Here is a 19,555-nt window from a genome sequence, read left to right on the forward strand (position 1 = left end):
TGCTATCATCCTTCCAAGCATTTGATTCACAGGCCACACTGAGAATCAACATACCTCCACTTCTTTGATCTACCTTCTCCCAAGCTGCAACCAGCAGTACAATTGAGCTGAACTTTGTAACATTGTTCTGTCGGCTTTCAAGTTAGCAGCAAAATTTAGAAATACTAAATGATATTGTCTGCATATATTCAAATTTAACCCTTAATAATTTTTTTTGGTATTTAAATTAATTTGTATAAAATTTGAACATCTTACAAATGTATGAATTAGGACCAGAAATAGGCCACTTGGCCCTTTGAGAATGCTTCACCATTCAATAATATCATCTCTGATCTGATTTCTCCATATTCCCAGCTACTCTCAATACTTTCACTCTTCTTGCTTTATCAAGAATCTATATGCCTCTGCCTGAGAAAGATTTCAAGATTCTGCTTCCACATCCTTTTGAGGAAGAGAGTTTCAAAAACTCAATCCTCTATAAGAAAAGAAAATGGGAAGCCTTTTTGTTTTTAAACTGTGACCCCTAGTTTAGAATCTGTCATAGAAGGAAACATCCTTTCCCCATGCACACTGGCAAAACCTCACGGGATCTTGCATATTTTAATCGCAATGCCTCTTACTCTTCTAAACTCCAGATCTACCTGATCAACCTTTCCCTATAAGATAACCCACCCATTCCATATATTAGTCTAGTAACCTTTTTCTGAACCATAATTAACACAGATTAGAATTGATAATTGTTAACATCAAAGAATACACTGTGGAATAATAACATATTATTATAACATATTATTTTAAATTAGGCACCTTTATTGTATGTTTAACTTGGTAATCCCATTTTATTTTTAATAGACTAAGCAATTTGAAAAACAAAGCATCATCAAATTATTAATTTCTATAATTACTTTAAAAAGAGCTTCCTTGATAAGGCTCATAAATTTCATTATATATTGTTTTGTTTTAGTGACTCACATATGGCCAACATGTGCTTATGAACTTCAAATATCTTTCAGGGAAAATGCTACAAATCAGCTTAGTAATATTGCTCACTCTCAATTTCATGCCAATCTTATCTCAATTGTATATGTCATTCCAATTTAAAATAGTTATTTTAAAATCCATTTTAGGTTGGACAGCAGTCACCTAATTGTCTACCAGATAGTGGTCTTTCCATGAAAAACTGTGGCAAAACATCATTTTTGAAAGCTGAGGAGCAATACTCTGAAAGCCAAACACATCTTCAATCTACAAAATCTACAGTGGCAGACATTAACTTACAGGTAGCTGTCTTTTCCTGTTTCTTCATAAAATGTTCATGAAAGAAACCATATAAATTGTCTTTGTGTTTCTGTGAAAATAAATTGACATCTGGCAGTGTAATTAGAGCTTTTCTAACTTATATCTTGTAAAGCAAGATATAATAATAGGCTAGTAGCAGGTGAAATAAAGAAAGATTGTAAGTTATTTTACAAGTCTGTTAAAGATAAAAGGATAATTAGGGAAAGAGTAGAGCCCATTCAGACTTCGAAGGCATTTTGTCCTTGGATCCAGAAGATGTAGTCAGAGTTGAAAATGAATACTTTATGTCATTGATCATTATTCAGAGGGATGGTGTGGCTATAGATATCAAGGAAAAAGACTGATGTTTTTTAAGAAGTTAGCATAGATGGAGAGGAGGTTCTTAATGGTCTGGCTGGTTTAAAAGTAGACAACTCTTCAGGCCTGATGAAATGTATCCCAGGATTTTGAGTGAGGCAAAGGAGGAAATGGCAAGAATACCGGCAGTAAGTTTGAATTTCTCTCTAGCTACGGGAGAGGTGCCAGACGACTGGCAAACAGCCAATCTGGTCCATTATTTAAGAAGGGAGTAAAGGATAAACCAGGTAACTACACACTCGGTCAGTCTAACCTCAGTGAAAGGAAAACTATTGGAAGTAATTCAGAGGGACAGAATTAATCTGCATTTGGAGAGGCAGGAGTTAATCAAGAACAGTCAAGAACAGTGGTTTTGTTAAAGGGAGACCATGTCTGACCAACTGGATGAGGGCAGGTCATGTGGTGCAATCTTGGACTTCAGCAAGATTTTTGATTCCTCCAGCAAGCTTTAATGTTCTTTCCTGCCTAGTCAGTGTACGCACCTCATAAGTTTGTACATCTCAATCATGTCCCCCTTTAGTATCCTCTGCTCCAAGGAAAATAATCCCAATCTTTCTTCATAACTAAAACAGTCTAGTCCAGGCAACATCCTGACAAATCTCCTTTGCACCCTCCCCAGCACAATCACTCCTCCAATAAGTTAGATTCCATAACTACACACAATACTCTAGTTGAAGCCTAGTCAAATTTTATACAATTCCAGCCTAATCTCCCTGCTTTTAAACTGTCTGGCTCAGCTAATAAAAGCAAATATCAAATATGCCATCTCAATCATCTTATCTACATATCATGCTACTTCAAGGGACTGTTAGAAAAGCACACCAAGGTCCCTCTGATCCTCGGTTCTTCCCACTTCCTATCTTTCATTATATATTCCCTTGACTTGTTTGGTCTACCCAAGTCCATCACCTCACATATATTCTGATTGAATTCCATTTGCCACTGATCAGCCCTCCTCCTGTCATCTAAGGCTATAGTCCTCACTATATACTATCTCATCAATTTTCATATCATCTATGAATTTGCTCATCAACCCTTTTAAGTGCAAATCATTTATATTTACCATAAATGCCAATGGTCCCAACATTGATTCCTGCGGAACCCACTGGACATAGTCCAGTCACAAAAACAGCCCTCTTTGCTCCCTGACACTCAGCCAATTCTGGATCCAATTAGCCAAATTTCCTTGGATCCCATGGTCTCTTACCTTTGTTGTCAGTAGGAGGGATCACTGATCATAGGATTTAAGGTAAGGGGTAGGGGTTTAGAGGGGAAGCCTGGAAATTTTCTTTTACTTAGAGGCTGATGAGAATCTAGGATTCACTGCCTAGCAATCTCACTGGAAGGTGATAGAGGCAGAAACCCTCATAACCTTTAGGAAGTATTTAGATGTACAGTTGTGTTAGCAACACATACAAGGCTGTGGGCCAAGAGCTGGAAACTGGGATTAGAATAGTAAGGTGCTTGTTTTTGACAGGTGCAGACTCAATGAGCCAAAGGGCCTTTTACTGTGTTGTCGACTTCTATAACTCTGTAATATGGAAATTTGTTTTTATTCACCATATTTATTAACAACTTAGATGATAGAATAGAAAGCCACATATCCAGATTTACGAATGATTCAGCCATTGGCTTCATTGTCAACAGTGTGAAATTTGTGAAATTGCAAGGAGAAACTGATAATTAATTGAGCAAAATTCTGACAAATATTTAAAAGCTATAAACTGTAGAAGTTTAGGGTCCATGTACAAATGTCATTAAAATGTCATGAAGAAATATAGAAACTAATCAAAAAGACCATTAGAATATATCTAATGGACTAGGATACAAAGGGATGAAGTCATATTTTAGCAATGGAAAGCCTTGGTCAGCCCACACCTGACGTACTGTGAGCAGTTTGAGGCCTGCACTCTAGTAGGGGAGGATAACCTCAAATATTAGAATAATGAATTCAAGAGTTAAATTATGAGGAAAACTTTGCAAATTAGAGTTGCACTCAGTGTTCCCTCCAAATTGAGCAGGTGCACATAGCCTAGCAATTGTGAATATGTCACGCAGGGAGAAAGAAACCATGCACCAGCAACAGTACCTTTAAGATGCACACATGCACAGCTTCATACCAGTCTTAAAGTGGCTGTGCATTGCAATAAGCCTGCCATACACAGCAAACAGAATTTAAAAGTCATAGTCATGTTCTTTAGAAGTCTTTAGGGATGACATGATCATTGTTTTCAAGATACTGAAGGGAATAGATTGAATAGAAAGAAATAAATGGTTTCTGATGGGCATTGGAGAGTCTAGGGGTTACAATTTAATATTTAGAACTTTTAGGAGTGAAACTAGGGACCACATATACAAAATGAGGGAAAAGTTCTGAACTTCCAGAAAAAGGCAACATGTGAGATGAAATGATACATTTTCAATCTGATATTGATAGATTTTTGTTATTCATTTATATTACGTGGAATAGGCAAAAGCAGGTGTATTGAATTTGGTCACAGATCAACCATGAAATCACAGGTGGCGCTTTTGTAGTACAATGGTAGTGCTACTACCAGTGAGCCAGGATGCTCGGGTACAAGTCCCATTTGCCCCAGAGTTGTGCATCATTGAAAAGGTTGAGTAGACTGCAAGAATCAGGAACATGAGTAAGCCGTTTGGCCCATCAAGCCAGCTTCACAAGTCAATAGGATCTTTGCTGAACTGATATTCAACTGACTGAAAAGTCTTCCAATCCTCCAAGAAAAGAAATTCCTCCTTATCTCATTTTTAAATTGGTGCTCCTTTATTCTGAGAGTCTGCCCTCCAGCCCTAGATTCACCCATGAGGGGATACACCCTCTCAGCATTTACTCTGTCAAGCTCCTTAAGAGTCCCATATGTTTCAGTGAGATCACTTCTTATTCATCTAAATTTCAGTGAGTTCCAAACTGTTCAGCATTTACTCGTAAGACCATCCCTCCATACGAGGGATCATCTTTGTGAGCTTCCTCTGAATGAACTGCTTGCAATGAAATGATATCTTTCTGTAAATAAAGGGACTAAAACTGCTCACAGTACTCCGGATCCAGCCACTCCACACCTTGTACAATAGCAGTAGGACTTTACTACTCCAACCCCCTTGAAATATGGGCCAAAATTCCATTAACCTTCCTGCTGCACCTCAGTGCTGGCTTCCTGTATTTCATGTTCAAGTACTCCAAGCCCCTTTGTGTTGCAGCTTTCTGCAGGGTTTTCTTTTCCCCATTTAAATAATATTCTGTTCTTTTGTTCTGCCTTCTAAATGAACAACTTCACATATTCCTTCATTTTACTCCATTTGCCAACTTAAGCCACTACTTAAGCTTATCCTAGTCTTTTTCAAATCTGTTTGTATCTTTTTCGCAACTCACTTTTTTGCCTATTTTTATGTTTGCAAATTTGGCTACAGTACATTTAAGTCCTTCGTTCAACTCAGGTGATTAGTACATTTCAATTAATATGTTTCATATTAAGATAAACATTTAATTCTGTTAACTAGAAACTGAAAGAAGAGAACAAACTGTTGAAAAATGAGTTGGAAAACTTAAGGTGAGTCATTTTGTTTGATATTTGAAATAAATGAATAAAAAAATGAATCTTTTCAATGAAGAAAATGCATATTTTAAATTTCTTGAATATTCCTACAGAACTGCAAAATTTAACTAAGCTTCTGTTTTTTAAGTTTCTTACTGTCACTTCTTTATATCATAGAACTGAACAATGATGCAGCATGAAAGAATGCAGATAGCCCATTGTGTTTGTCTTACCTGTAAGAAATTGCTACCCAATTAGCTCCCTGCCCCTTTCCCAATTGGCCTACCAATTGTTATTCCTTAATTGAAAAATACAAGAGGGCATTTCAGGAGCAGTACCAGGCACCCCTAAAAATGAGGTGTCAACCTACTGAAGCTACAAGACAGGATGACTTGTGTGCCAACAGCATGAACAGCAAGTGATAGACAGAGCTGAGTGATCTTGCAAGAATGCCTGCCTTGAAGAAGTTTTCCCCCTTTCTCTACAAGAATCTCAGAGAGTCCCTCTCCCACTGCAACTCCCAGGTCATTTCCTCTGCCCTGAAGCTCTTCAACCATGTCGTGAGACAAACTCGCTACCACAGCCACATTTGCTTCCTCAGTGCCTGCCTCCGTAACCAACTCATTCCACACAGACTCCGAACCACCTTTAAACCTGCAGAGTTCGGACCCGAACAGGACAAACAGTACAGACTACAGATTCAAAAACACCAGCAACAGTTCTCCTTCAGGATCCTCTGCTCCACACTTGCAGCAATGCGCTGGCACCTAACCTCTCTACAGTCAGCCCCGCCTAAGCTGGGGGCCACACTCTCTCAGAATTGCAAAGGACCCACTACATCCTCAGAATTCACATTCTCAATAAACAGTATTTCAATTCCATCTCAAACATCAAAAACTGTAAGTACAACAAACTTATATCTACCCACCTCCATAACCAGCACTCCTCAAACATTCCAGCAGATTCCCCTGGCCTCAGAAATGACGCCATTAGCCATGCGGCTGATGCAGCTACCACCCCCACGCTGATTGATTATGTCACTTCCGCCCTCATCATGGCCACTCCCACAACTACTTCCGCCCCTCACAATTCCTCATGCATCACACATGACATCACTTCTGCCCCTCACATCATCGCTGATGCCACATGCGCAGTGACTTCTGCCACCCCTACTGCCGTGGTCACCACCACTTCAGCATCCACCAGCGCCACTCACCTGCATTCTGCTGACACCCCCCCCCATAGACCCCACTGACACTATCCCCACCCCCCAGAACCCTGAGAGGAACACTACTCCTGCTCATGACTCCATCCCCATTCCCCCCACCATCACACCCACTCCAGTTATAGGTTCCGCCCCCACTCCCAGCTCCACACCCACACCAGATCCCAGCTCCCAGCCCTGCCGAGTTTTCACCATCCCCCCAGACCTCCCCCTCACTGAGGACTAATGATCAGTCCTCAGCAAAGGACTCAACTTCATCCCCCTCCGTCCATGCATCAATGAATTTAAAACACACTATGACGTCGAACAATTCTTCCGTCGCCTCCGCCTCTGAGCTTACTTTCACAATCAGGATTCCCGCCCACCTTCCGAGGACCCCTTGGCCCACCTCCAACCTACTGCATCCACCTGGACACCCCACGCTGGCCTATTACCTGCCCTCGGCCTCTTCATTTCCAACTGCCGCCGGGACATTAACTGCCTCAACCTGTCTACCCACCTCCCCCACTCCAACTTCTCACCATCACATTGCGCAGCCCTCCAATCCCTCTGTTCCAATCCCAACCTCACCATCAAGCCAGCGGATAAAGGGGGTGCAGTGGTAGTCCGACGCACTGACCTCCACCGCTGAAGCCAAACGCCAACTTGAGGACACCTCTTCCTACTGCCCCCTCGACCATAACCCCACCCCCCATCACCAAACCATCATCTCCCAGACCATACAGAACCTCATTACCTCAGGAGATCTCCCATCCACAGCTTCCAACCTCATAGTCCGGGAAGCCCGCACTGCCCAGTTCTACCTCCTTCCCAAGATCCACAAGCGTGACCACCCTGGCCAACCCATTGTCTCAGCATGCTCCTGCCCCACTGAACTCCTCTCTACCTACCTCGACACTGTCCTATCTCCCCAATCCAGGAACTCCCCACATACGTTCGAGACACCACCCATGCTCTCCACCTCCTCCAAGACTGCCGTTTCCCTGGCCCCCAAAGCGTCATCTTCACCATGGATATCCAATCCCTCTACACCTCCATCCGCCATGACCAGGGCCTTCAAGCCCTCCGTTTTTTCCTCTCCAGACATCCCCAACAGTACCCTTCCACCGACACTCTCATTCGTTTGGCCGAACTGGTCCTCACCCTTAACAATTTCTCCTTTGAATCCTCCCACTTCCTCCAGACCAAAGGGATATTCATGGGCACATGTATGGGCCCCAGCTATGCTTGTCTCTTTGTTGGCTACGTAGAACAGTTGATCTTCCGTAATTACACCGGTACCACTCCCCACCTCTTTCTCCGCTACATTGATGACTGCCCTGGCGCCACCTCGTGCTCCCACGAGGAGGTTGAGCAATTCTTCAACTTCACCAACAATTCCACCCTGACCTTAAATTTACCTGGACCATCTCTGACACCTCCCTCCCCTTCCTGGACCTCTCCATCCCCATTAATTACGACCGACTTAACACTGACATTTTTTACAAACTCACCGACTCCCACAGCTACCTGGATTACACCTCTTCCCACCCTATCTCTTGCAAAAATGCCATCCCATATTCTCAATTCCTCTGCCTCCGCCGTATCTGCTCCCAGGAGGACCATTCCACCATAGAACACACCAAATGGCGTCCTTCTTTAGAGACCGCAATTTCCCTTCCCATGTGGTTAAAGATGCCCTCCAATGCATCTCGTCCACATCCCGCACCTCCGCCCTGAGACCCCACCCCTCCAACCGTAACAAGGACAGAACACCCCTGGTGCTCACCTTCCACTCTACAAACCTTCGCATAAACCAAATCATCCGCCGACATTTCTGCCACCTCCAAAAAGACCCCACCACCAGGGATATATTTCCCTCCCCACCCCTTGCCGCCATCCGCAAAGACCGTTCCCTCCGTGACTACCTGGTCAGGTCCACGCCCCCCTACGACCCACCCTCCCATCCTGGCACTTTCCCCTGCCACCGCAGGAACTGTAAAACCTGTGCCCACACCTCCTCCCTCACCTCTATCCTAGGCCCTAAAGGAGCCTTCCACATCCATCAAAGTTTTACCTGCACATCCACTAATATCATTTATTGTATCCGTTGCCCCCGATGCAGTCTCCTCTACATTGGGGAGACTGGGCGCCTACTAGCAGAGCGCTTTAGGGAACATCTCCGGGACACCCGCACCAATCAACCACGCCGCCCCGTGGCTCAACATTTCAACTCCCCCTCCCACTCTGCCAAGGACATGGATGTCCTGGGCCTCCTTCACCACCGCTCCCTCACCACCATTTGCCTGGAGGAAGAAAGCCTCATCTTCCGCCTCGGAACACTTCAACCCCGGGGCATCAATGTGGACTTCAACAGTTTCCTCATTGCCCCTTCCCCCACCTCACCCTAGTTCCAAACTTTCAGCTCAGCACTGCCCCCATGACTTGTCCAGACTTGTCCTACCTGCCTATCTCCTTTCCACCTATCCATTCCACCCTCTCCTCCCTGACCTATCACCTTCATCCCCACCCCTACTCACCCATTGTACTCTGTGCTACTTTCTCCCCACCCCCACCCTCCTCTAGCTTATCTCTCCACACTTCAGGCTCACTGCCTTTATTCCTGATGAAGGGCTTTTGACCGAAACGTCGATTTCGCTGAGCCTTGGACGCTGCCTGAACTGTTGTGCTCTTCCAGCACCACTAATCCAGAGCTAAGTGATCCTACAACCAATGGATCAGATTTCTCTCATCCATCGTGAATGGTGGTGAACAGTGAAACAGCTCTCTGGAAGAGGAAGCTCCATACACGTCCCCATCCTCAATAATAGGGCAGCATAGAATGACAGTGTAAAAGATCACAACAATTTTCAATCAGAAGTGTTGAGTGGAATCAGTCTTCAGCCAATTTGGTTCCCTTCACATGATATTATGAAACAGTTGAAGGCACTACTTACTACAAATGCTATGGGCTGTGACAATATTCTGGCAATTGTACTGAAGAGTTGTGGTCCAGACTTGCCATGCCATTATTTAGTTTTAAAGAAAAGTAGTTAATGGACTTGAAATCTCTCTCCACAGATACTGTCAGACCTGCTGAGTTTCTCCATTCTCTAATGTTTTCAGATTTCTGCATCTGCAATATTTTGCCTTTATTTTTAAATGGGCTAAAAGGTGATAAATCCCCTGCATCTGATGGGATACACCCTGGAATATTAAGGGAAGTAGCTGCAAAGAATGTAGATGCAATCTTATTAGAATATTTCAATTTTGAAGAAGTCCCAGAGGATTGGAAAACTGCCAATGTTCCACTCCTTTTCAGAAAGTGAGTGAGATAAAAAGTAACTATCATCCAGCTGGGTTAACATTTGTTATGGAGAAAATGTTAAGAGTCTGTAATAAAGGATGGAACAGTGGAACATTTAAAAATAAATAATAATATTAAATAGAAAGGGACCTCATACTTGACAAATTTATTACTCCGAGGAGAAAGTGAGGTCTGCAGATGCTGGAGATCAGAGCTGAAAATGTGTTGCTGGAAAAGTGCAGCAGGTCAGGCAGCATTCAAGGAAAAGGAAATTCGACGTTTCGGGCATAAGCCCTTCATCAGGAATGAGGAAAGTGTGTCCAGCAGGCTAAGATAAAAGGTAGGGAGGAGGGACTTGGGGGAGGGGTGATGGAGATGTGATAGGTGGAAGGAGGTCAAGGTGAGGGTGATAGGCCGGAGTGGGGGGGGGGGGGGGGGGGGGCGGAGAGGTCAGGAAGAAGATTGCAGGTTAGGAAGGCACTGCTGAGTTCGAGGGATTCGACTGAGACAAGGTGGGGGGAGGGGAAATGAGGAAACTGGAGAAATCTGAGTTCATCCCTTGTGGTTGGAGGGTTCCCAGGCGGAAGATGAGGCGCTCTTCCTCCAACCGTCGTGTTGTTATGGTCTGGCGATGGAGGAGTCCAAGGACCTGCATATCCTTGGTGGAGTGGGAGGGGGAGTTAAAGTGTTGAGCCACGGGGTGGTTGGGTTGGTTGGTCCGGGTGTCCCAGAGGTGTTCTCTGAAACGTTCCGCAAGTAGGCGGCCTGTCTCCCCAATATAGAGGAGGCCACATCGGGTGCAGCGGATGCAATAGATGATGTGTGTGGAGGTGCAGGTGAATTTGTGGCGGATATGGAAGGATCCCTTGGGGCCTTGGAGAGAAGTAAGGGAGGAGGTGTGGGCGCAAGTTTTGCATTTCTTGCGGTTGCAGGGGAAGGTGCCGGGAGTGGAGGTTGGGTTGGGGGGGTGTGGACCTGATGAGGGAGTCACGGAGGGAGTGGTCTTTACGGAACGCTGATAGGGGATAGTGGTCTTTTCGGAACGCTGATTATTACTCCTCAAAGAACTTTTAGGAGTTTAGCATGATTTAATGAAAACTGGTTGATGTAAAATACTTGGACTTCGAAAAGCATTCAATGAGGTACTACATGAGGCTACCTCTTGAGATAAGTTTGGTAGTGTATTAGCATGGATAGATCATTGACTAACTACTAGAAGACAGTTGGAATAAAGGAAGCATTTGCAAGATGGCACCTGTAAATAGTGAAACACCAGAAGGATCAATGCTGGGCTACAATATATAATAATGACTTGGATTAGGAAAGTGAATGTACTATTGACAACATTGTGGCTCACACAAAGGTAGTAGTGACAAGGACATAAGGAGTCTACGTAGGGACATAGGCAGTTTAAGTGAGTGGGCAAAAAATCTAACAAACAGAATATAATGTATGAAAATGTGATGTAATTCACTTTGGTAGGACTTTAGAAGAGCTGAATATCATTTAAATGAGAAATGACTGCAGAAAACCGAGTGGCATTTGGGGGTTCTAGTACATGAATTGCAAAAATATGGCTTCCAAGTTCAACAGGTAATAAGGATGGGAGGTGCAATGTGGCCCTTTGCTTCAAAGGAAATGGAGGATAATAATAGGGAGTATAATGACATGAAGATAGATAACCAAAACAAATAAGCAAAATTAAAATCTTCAAAGACCCTCAAAATTGACCGCAATGTTTCATAACCTTAGTTTTTTGAATAACCAATTTTGAATAACTCTGTGAATAGAATCCCTGCAATATAGAAGCAGACCACTTGGTCCCACACCAACTCTTCAAAGAACATCTCACCAAGACCTACCCCAACCTTATCTCGTAACCCTGTCTTTTTCCATGGCTATTCCACCTAGTCCAATGGGAATCGGAGGAACAGGTGGGAGATCTCTCTGCTGGGTTGGAGTTGTACCAGCCAAAGAAAATTATTTGTGGCTTTTGGAAGTCAGTCATCTGAGTTTCTTGGAACTCTCTATACAAGTTATTCAGTATTCTTGGCCCGGCTATCTTAATCTGCTTCATTAATGTCTTTCCATACGTCATAAGATCAGAGTGGCGATGTTCCTCGATGATTGTACAATGTTCACCCTCTTTGCACCTCAGATACTGAAGCTGTCCATGTCCAAATACAGCAAGACCTGGACTGAGAAGTGGCAAGTAACATTTGCGTCATGCAGATACCAGACAATGACCATAATCCAACAAAAGAGAACCTAACCCTTGTCCATCTACGTTCAGTGGCACTATGATCACTGAATTATCCCATTATCAACTTCTTAGGGATTGCCATTGACTAGGTACTGACCTGGACTAGCCATATAGATGCAGTAGCTAAACCAGCCAGTTATGAGCTCGGAATCTTGCAATGAATAACTCGCCTCCTGACCTCCAAAGCTAGTCCTCTATCTGCAAGGCACAAATCAGAGTATGATGAAATATTTCCCACTTGCCTTGATAAGTGCAATTCCATCTGCGCTCAAGAGACTCGACACAATCCAGGACAAAGCATTCATTTGATTGGTGCCATATCTGGCAACATCTGCTCCCTCCAACACTGATGCCAGTGGCAGCTGTGTATAGCATCTGCAAGATATATTATTTAAATTCACCAAGATTCCTCAGCATTTTCCCAACCCAATCTCAAAGGATTGCATCTCAACGGACAAGGGCAGCGGATACATCAGAGCATAACCACCTGCAGATTCCTCGCCAGGCATCTCATCATCCTGACAATGAAATATATCATCGTTCCTTCAGTGTCATTGGGTCAAAATCCTGGAATTTTCTCCGTAATGGCATTATAGGTCTACCTACAGCACGTGGATTGCAGTGGTTCAAAAGCAGTTTGCTAACACTCTCTCAGTGGCAACTTGGGATGGACATTAAATGCTGACCAGCCAATGATGCCCACATCCCATGACTCAATAAAAATAATCCTACATATTTCAGTGACTATTTCATAGGGCAGTCTAAGTTATATTTGGCACTACCTCTATGACATTTGAAGGTACTTAGGTTTGCTTCTGAGGATATGGGGACATGCTATTACTTTTTTTCTGTGATGCCTGCTTTTGATGATTATGCTTTCGTGCTGTCTGCTGCAGGCATTGTAGCCTCAGTTATTGACCAGCAATAGCCCTCCTTTGTTGCAGCAGCTCATACTGCTCCCAAGAAATCTTTGGGTTGAACTTTACCAAAAATTGGCTAAATTTCAGTTTTGAGGTGATTCATGGAAGGCTTCAGTCAGTGAGTTATTAGACTAGATTACTTACAGTGTGGAAATAGGCCCTTCGGCCCAACAAGTCCACACCAACTCGCTGAAGCGCAACCCACCCAGACCCATTCCCTTACACCTAAAACTACAGGCAATTTTAGTATGGCCAATTCATCTAACCTGCACATTTTTGGACTGTGGAATGTGCAAACTCCACACAGTCAGTCACCTGAGGCGGGAATTGAACCCGGGTCTGGCACTGTGAGGCAGCATGCTAACCACTGTGCCACTGTGCTGCCCAGGTTATCTTATGGAATTTTCTGCTGCATGCTTGCTGCTTGTAGCATACCTCTATGGCATACTCTCACACTACCTTACTCTCAGCAATGGCAAAATACTCCCCAGTGCTGGGACCTCCTGATGTTCATGCTGCAAGTACCATATTTAAATCCCATTTGCACAGTATGTCAAATGCTGCTAGTTTGTGTGAAGTGGCCACCTGTGTTATTGCGGGTTCCATTGTCTTTGGAAAGTGCAGAGGTGTTGCAAGAATGTAATGATATTGTTATGACACAGGGATAGCAAGCCAAATCAAGACAGACTCAGTATCATTAGATTTGCTACAAATTGAATTTAAAACATTCAATGACTCTCAATATTACCAAATTGTTCTTATCCAGATTTTACGAATAACAGATTTTGGACACCAAGTTTATAATTTCAGAAGAACTTATTTATAATGTAACCTTAGCAGAACACAGATAAACAACAAAGCAACCTAATTAATATCTTTGATCATAAACCACGACTCACATGCTGACAGGCAGACAAACAGATGGACAGTTAGGGGATAAATTAACAAAGAAAAATACAAAAGAATAATCATTTGCTAATTTGATAACTATTTCAATGATGAAATCCTTGGATGATGGCTTGTATTACAGGCAAGTCAAACTGTATATCTTGCTTGAATTCTGAAGTGAGTAATTAATGCATTAGCTTCAGCAGACCTCTGGAGATATTGTATGGACTGAGATTCTTTTCTCAAAACATTCAACAAGTCGAAATCTGGAGAGAAAACCAAAGAGAACAAACCCTAAAATCAGCCCAGACCAGAAGCTTCTATAAGATAAGCCTCCTTCCTGTCCAAAGCCTAGTCAGAACCAATTCATTCTTTGTTTTTCTCTTTTTATTTAATATTGTCTGTAGTTGTTTGGGCAGCAATGGTCCACCTTTGATTTGCCAATTCAACATCTCAGTGCTGAATCATCTATGGTGTCCCTTGAGCAGTAGTTAAGCTGTATTATCTTGCTAGATCAATTCCCAACAGAAAATACTTGAATTTGTTCTCTTTTAAAGCAAGCTGGTGTTCAAAGTTTGGTGTTCCGTTCTGAACTTTAACTTGCAGTAACAAACCAAAGAAATAAGGAAAAGAAAATAGAAAAATAGTATAATAAAGCAAAGAAATGTGGATGCTAGAGTTATGAAATAAAACCAGAAATTGCTGGAGAATTTCAGCAGATCTGGTAGCATTTGTCAGAACAAAGCAGTGTTAGTGTTTTGAGTCCAGTGACTCTTCATTAAAAGAAAATTAGTGATTTCTCAACAATATTCTGTGTTCATCAAAGGTAAGTGCCATGACTCCCACTCCCTTTCTCTGCAATCAGAGAATGTGAAGAGCTAGCTAGAAATGTAGAACAGATAGGAAGAGTCTGCAGGTATTATAAAGAAATAGAGAACTAGCACTCACCTTATTTACTCTTGAGAGTGAGGCTGCAGAGTTAATAGTAGATAATGAGGCATTAGATAAAATTAATATTTTGTGTCTGCCTTCAATATGGAGAATACAAAAATCATTCCAATAATAGCTGTAACTCACGAGGTGGAATGGAGAGAAGAACTTAGTGAAATTACAATCACAAGGAAAAAGATATTAAGCAAACTGATGAAGCTGTAGACTGACAAGTCTCAGAATAAGATGGACTTCATCCTAGAATTAGATTAGATTAGATTCCAAACAGTGTGGAAACAGGCCCTTCGGTCCAACAAGTCCACACCGACCCTCCCAGAGCAACCCACCCAGAACCATTCCCCTACATTTACCCCTGACTAATGCACCTAACACTACAGGCAATTCAACATGGCCAATTCACCTAACCTGCACATCTGTGGACTGTGGGAGGAAACCAGAGCACCCGGAGGAAACCCATGCAGACATTGGAAGAATGTGCAAACTCCACACAGACAATTTGCCCGAGGCAGGAATTGAACCCAGTCCCTGGCGCTGTGAGGCAGCAGTGCTAACCACTGAGCCACCGTGCTGCTCTAGGATCTTAAAAGTGGTTGCTAATGTAGTAAATATGTTGCTGTAAATTTTCCAAAATTGTCCAAATTATGGAAAGTTTCCATTGAACTGAAATGTAACAAATACAACACCTCTGTTCAATAAGGGAGGGAGCAGAAAACAGAACCTACAGACCAGTTAGCTAGACATCTGTCATTTGGAAGGTGTTGGAATTGATCATTAAAGAGATTATTGTTGCTGACTTATAAAAATTTAAGTTAATCAGGCAGAGTCAGCATAGTTTTATCAAATGAAAACATATTTAACCAATCAAGGAGTTACATGTGGACAAAGCAACATGGAGATGTACTGTAGTTTGATTTCCAGAGGCATTTTGCAAAGTGCCAGATCAAACATTATTGTGGAAAATGCAAGTTCATGGTTTAGGGGGTAATGGATAGAAGAATGGTAGTTTTACTGGCTGTCAGAACACAGAGAGTCGCATAAATGGATGTGTGTCTGATTGGCAGGATACAACAAGCAGAGTCCTGCAGGGGTCTGTGCTGGGATGTTAATTTTTTACAGTTTACACCAATCACTTGGATGAAGGGAGCAAGGGCTTTTGCCTGAAACGTCAATTTTCCTGCTCCTTGGATGTTGCCTGACCTGCTGTGTTTTTCCAACACCACACTCTGGATTCTAATCTCCAGCATCTGCAGTCCTCACTTTCCCGTGACGGGAGCAAAGCCTTGGTGGTTAAATTTGCAGACAATGTCAAGATAGCTAGGAAGGTATCTTGTGAAGAAGGAAGTTGCATAAGGACATAGATTGATTAAGGACTGGGCAAAAATCTGGCAAATGGAGTATAATGTAGGAAAATGTGAAACTCTTAATTGGCAGGAAGATCAGAATGGCAGAGTATTAGTTAACTGGGGAACAACTGCCGACTTTTGAGGTGCAGGGAGTTTAGGTGTTATAGTGCATAACTCAGAAAACATTAGTGTGCAGTTACAACATGTTACCAGGAAGGCTGTTGGAATATTCTCCTTTATTATGAGAAGAATTGAACATAACAATCAGAATGTTACACATCTGTCATGCAGAGCATTGGTGAGACCATATTCTGAATATTGTGTATAATTTTAGCCTCCTTATTTAAAGATGAGCGTGAATGCATTGCAGACATGTCAGAGGATGTTACTAAATTGATAACTGCACTGAATGGAGTTTACTATCAGGAGAAGTTGGACAGGTTAGGCTATATCCACTGGAGTTTAGAAGAATGAGGGTGACTTGGTTGAATATCAGATCCTGAATGGTTATAACAAGGGCAAAATGGGATGGATATTCTCTATTGTGGGTCAGTCTGGAATCCAGGGACACTGTTTTAAAATTAGGTGCTGCTGTTTTAAGACAAAGATGAAGAGTTTTGTTTCTCTTGAGGGTTTTGTGACTTTGGAACGTTGCCTCAGAAGGTACTGGAGATGGGGTCTTTGACTTAGTGGTTGCTTTTATACTGAAAGATTCAACAAACTTTTATTACATCTCCTATGTATCTCAATATATTGCAATCACAGGCAGTCCTATATCTCGCCTAGTACAGAGAGTGCATGATATTCATTGCCCTGGTATTTGGTGTTTCACATTTACATTTCTGTTCTTTTAGGAGACAATTTCTGGTATTCCTTTAGCTTTTTCATACTTCAGTTATTTCTTTTTAGAGGTGGATCTTTTACATTGACCTGAGATGGTAAATATAGCTTTTGTTTTATTGAACCCATTGTTGATTGTCAGGAAAAATCTATCTAGTTCACTAATATCCTTTAAGGAAGGAAACTGCCATCCTGCAGCAATGTGGTTGACTCTCAACTATTTTCTGGGCAATTATGGATGGGCAGTAATGCTGACCTAACCAATGATGCACTCATCCCATGAATGTATTAAAAAAATTAATAACAGTCCTATTCAATTTTAACACTACAATTAACTGCTTCCTTTTGTCGTATGCAGTTGCAACATGGTGTCAAGGAGGTTAATGGAATATTCTCCTTTATTAAGAGAAGAGTTGAATGTAACACTAAGATTGTTATATTGCTGTCATGCAGGACATTGGTGAGATCATATTTTGAATATTGTGTATAATTTTAGCCTCTATTTAAAGATGAACACAAATGCATTGCAGACATGTCAGGGGATGTTACTAATTAGATAACTGCACTGAATCGATTTTATTATGAGAAGTTGGACAGGTTAAGCTTATGCATTCTATGCTGTTGGAGCAAGTACTCACTGAGCATGGTTAGGGAACAAACAGTTCTAAGGCATTGCTGCACTTTAGTGTTCAAAAGTATTAGTTACATTCAGTACAGCTCAGAAATAAGGGCAGGGTTATTGATGAGGTTTCCACTTGGCCAATCAAAACAGTCTGGGGATTACTGAAGAGCTGTAGCAGGATCACAATTAGGTGGAGAAAAAAACAGATAGAAACAGAGAAAGGATCCATGCTGGAAAAACATAGAATCTGCATTGCTAAAGAGGTAACATAGTGTTGTTGGCTCTGTGCAGTCAGAACCTGAGAAGAAATTTCTGGAGTCAGGAAATGCATAATTAATAGTGTATTTGGGGCGAATGCAATTATCATTGGATAGTTCTGAGAGAACTAAGAATTTCTAGCAGTTAGCAGGCAGTGACAAATATTGGAGTGAAGGCTCAGTAAAAGTCCTGGAAGCTGTGATAGATCAGAAGAAGCTGTAGTTCAGTGCAGCTGTGAGCAAGGATGAAGGAAACACATAAACAGTGTTGGCTTTGCAAAATTGAGCAAGATTAGAGCTTAGCAAAAGGAAATCCAAATTGATCTCAGTGAAGCTCGACTTTTGTTAAAAAATAGGAGTTAAGCCTGTCAGTAACTGTGGTTTCCAGAATCGCTGGGAGGGTAGTCCCAGGAATAGAAAGTGAGCCACCAGAAGATGTACAGTAATTAAGGCAGTTCATGACACAATAGCTCTTGATGAGGTTCAAGGCCCGGTCATCAATGTGTGCAGTTGGAATCCCTTGTGAAGTCTAAGATACCTTGTCAATATAGTGTCAATAGCATCTGTGGCTTTTTACTGAAAAACCTGTGGAATCCGTCTTAATCACTGATTGCTGAATTGCAACTGATGTGCTTTGTGTGGTGTTTGACCATAGTTTTGACTGTTACCCTTATTTGCCTCATATTACACTGTTAGAATGTAAATTATATCTATCAAGAACAGTGTAAACCTTTTCTCAATCTTTGTATGTTTGAGCAAGTTTTATTTGCAATAAACTAGTTATTCTTTATTGACTAAAGAAAAAAACTGGCTGAATTGTTCATATTACTAAATCAGAGATAATTCAAAACCTATATAATTGGACATAGGACTACTTGTTAAATTTAAAACTTGTTATAACCAGTGGAGGAGTGGGATTAAAAAGGGCTTGTTGCACCTCTTCGACTTTAGTTATAATAACAAAAGATATCAACTCAAGTAAATAACAAAAAATGTTCCTTGAAGTAATGAATTCTTTTTTGTTAAGTCTGTCTGTAATTTCCAAAAGAGATTGTAATTTCTGTTGAAGTTTTATTTGCTTTTTTCTTTGAAGATTGCAATATCTGCACCTACTGGAAGAAAAATGGAATGGGCACTATGATGAACGACGCGTAACTCTACTAAAGGCTCACATAATGCAGCTGGAGAGACAGGTAATGTAATTTCTAAGGCAATATTAGAGTTTTGTTTTCAATTTTGTGATGGAGTTTGTTATTGCTGCTGGAATTTGAAATGGCACAGATGGCAAACTGGGTGCTAATTACAACATTAATATGCTGGATTTGTTCACTAATTTTCCTAAGCTACATTACTTGCTCAAAATAGTAGCAAACCAACATTTATTACAATTTTACTTGAGTTGACATTTTATTTTCCTCTTTCTCTCCCTGTGCATCCACTGTCTCTGTAGCTACTTCATTTAATATTCTAGGATATATTGCGTCAGTCTTTAGTCTCATTATTTTCCCTAGCACTTTTTCTCTAGTGATAGCTTTATATTTCTTTCTTTCTTCTTCTTTTACTCTTGAACATTTAGTAATTTTGGAATGCTTTTAGTGTCTTCTATTATGATATATTCAAGTATTTATTCAATTCCATTGCCATTTCCTGATTCTCCATTAATATTTCGCAAACTTCGTATTTCCAAGGAACCTAAATTCACTTGGGCTTCTCTCTTCCTTTTTTATATAACAAATTTTGCTCTTGCTGT

The 19,555-nt window shown here is 41.7% G+C and overlaps 1 protein-coding gene across 2 annotated transcripts in view; it reads left to right on the forward strand.

Annotated features, from left to right (window-relative positions):
* Positions 1-19,555, forward strand: part of LOC132827678 (uncharacterized) — a 149,496-nt gene that overhangs the window by 23,008 nt on the left and 106,933 nt on the right. The window contains exons 2-4 of one of the 2 annotated variants that reach the window (XM_060844325.1): positions 1,128-1,280; positions 5,176-5,225; positions 18,899-18,998. In XM_060844325.1, the coding sequence (XP_060700308.1) occupies positions 1,128-1,280; positions 5,176-5,225; positions 18,899-18,998 (303 nt within the window). The remainder of the gene's footprint in view (positions 1-1,127; positions 1,281-5,175; positions 5,226-18,898; positions 18,999-19,555) is intronic. The other variant, XM_060844334.1, reaches the window with a different exon arrangement.

The sequence above is a fragment of the Hemiscyllium ocellatum genome, chromosome 2 (assembly GCF_020745735.1).
Source record: "Hemiscyllium ocellatum isolate sHemOce1 chromosome 2, sHemOce1.pat.X.cur, whole genome shotgun sequence".
In the NCBI taxonomy this organism is placed as follows: Eukaryota; Metazoa; Chordata; class Chondrichthyes; order Orectolobiformes; family Hemiscylliidae; genus Hemiscyllium; species Hemiscyllium ocellatum.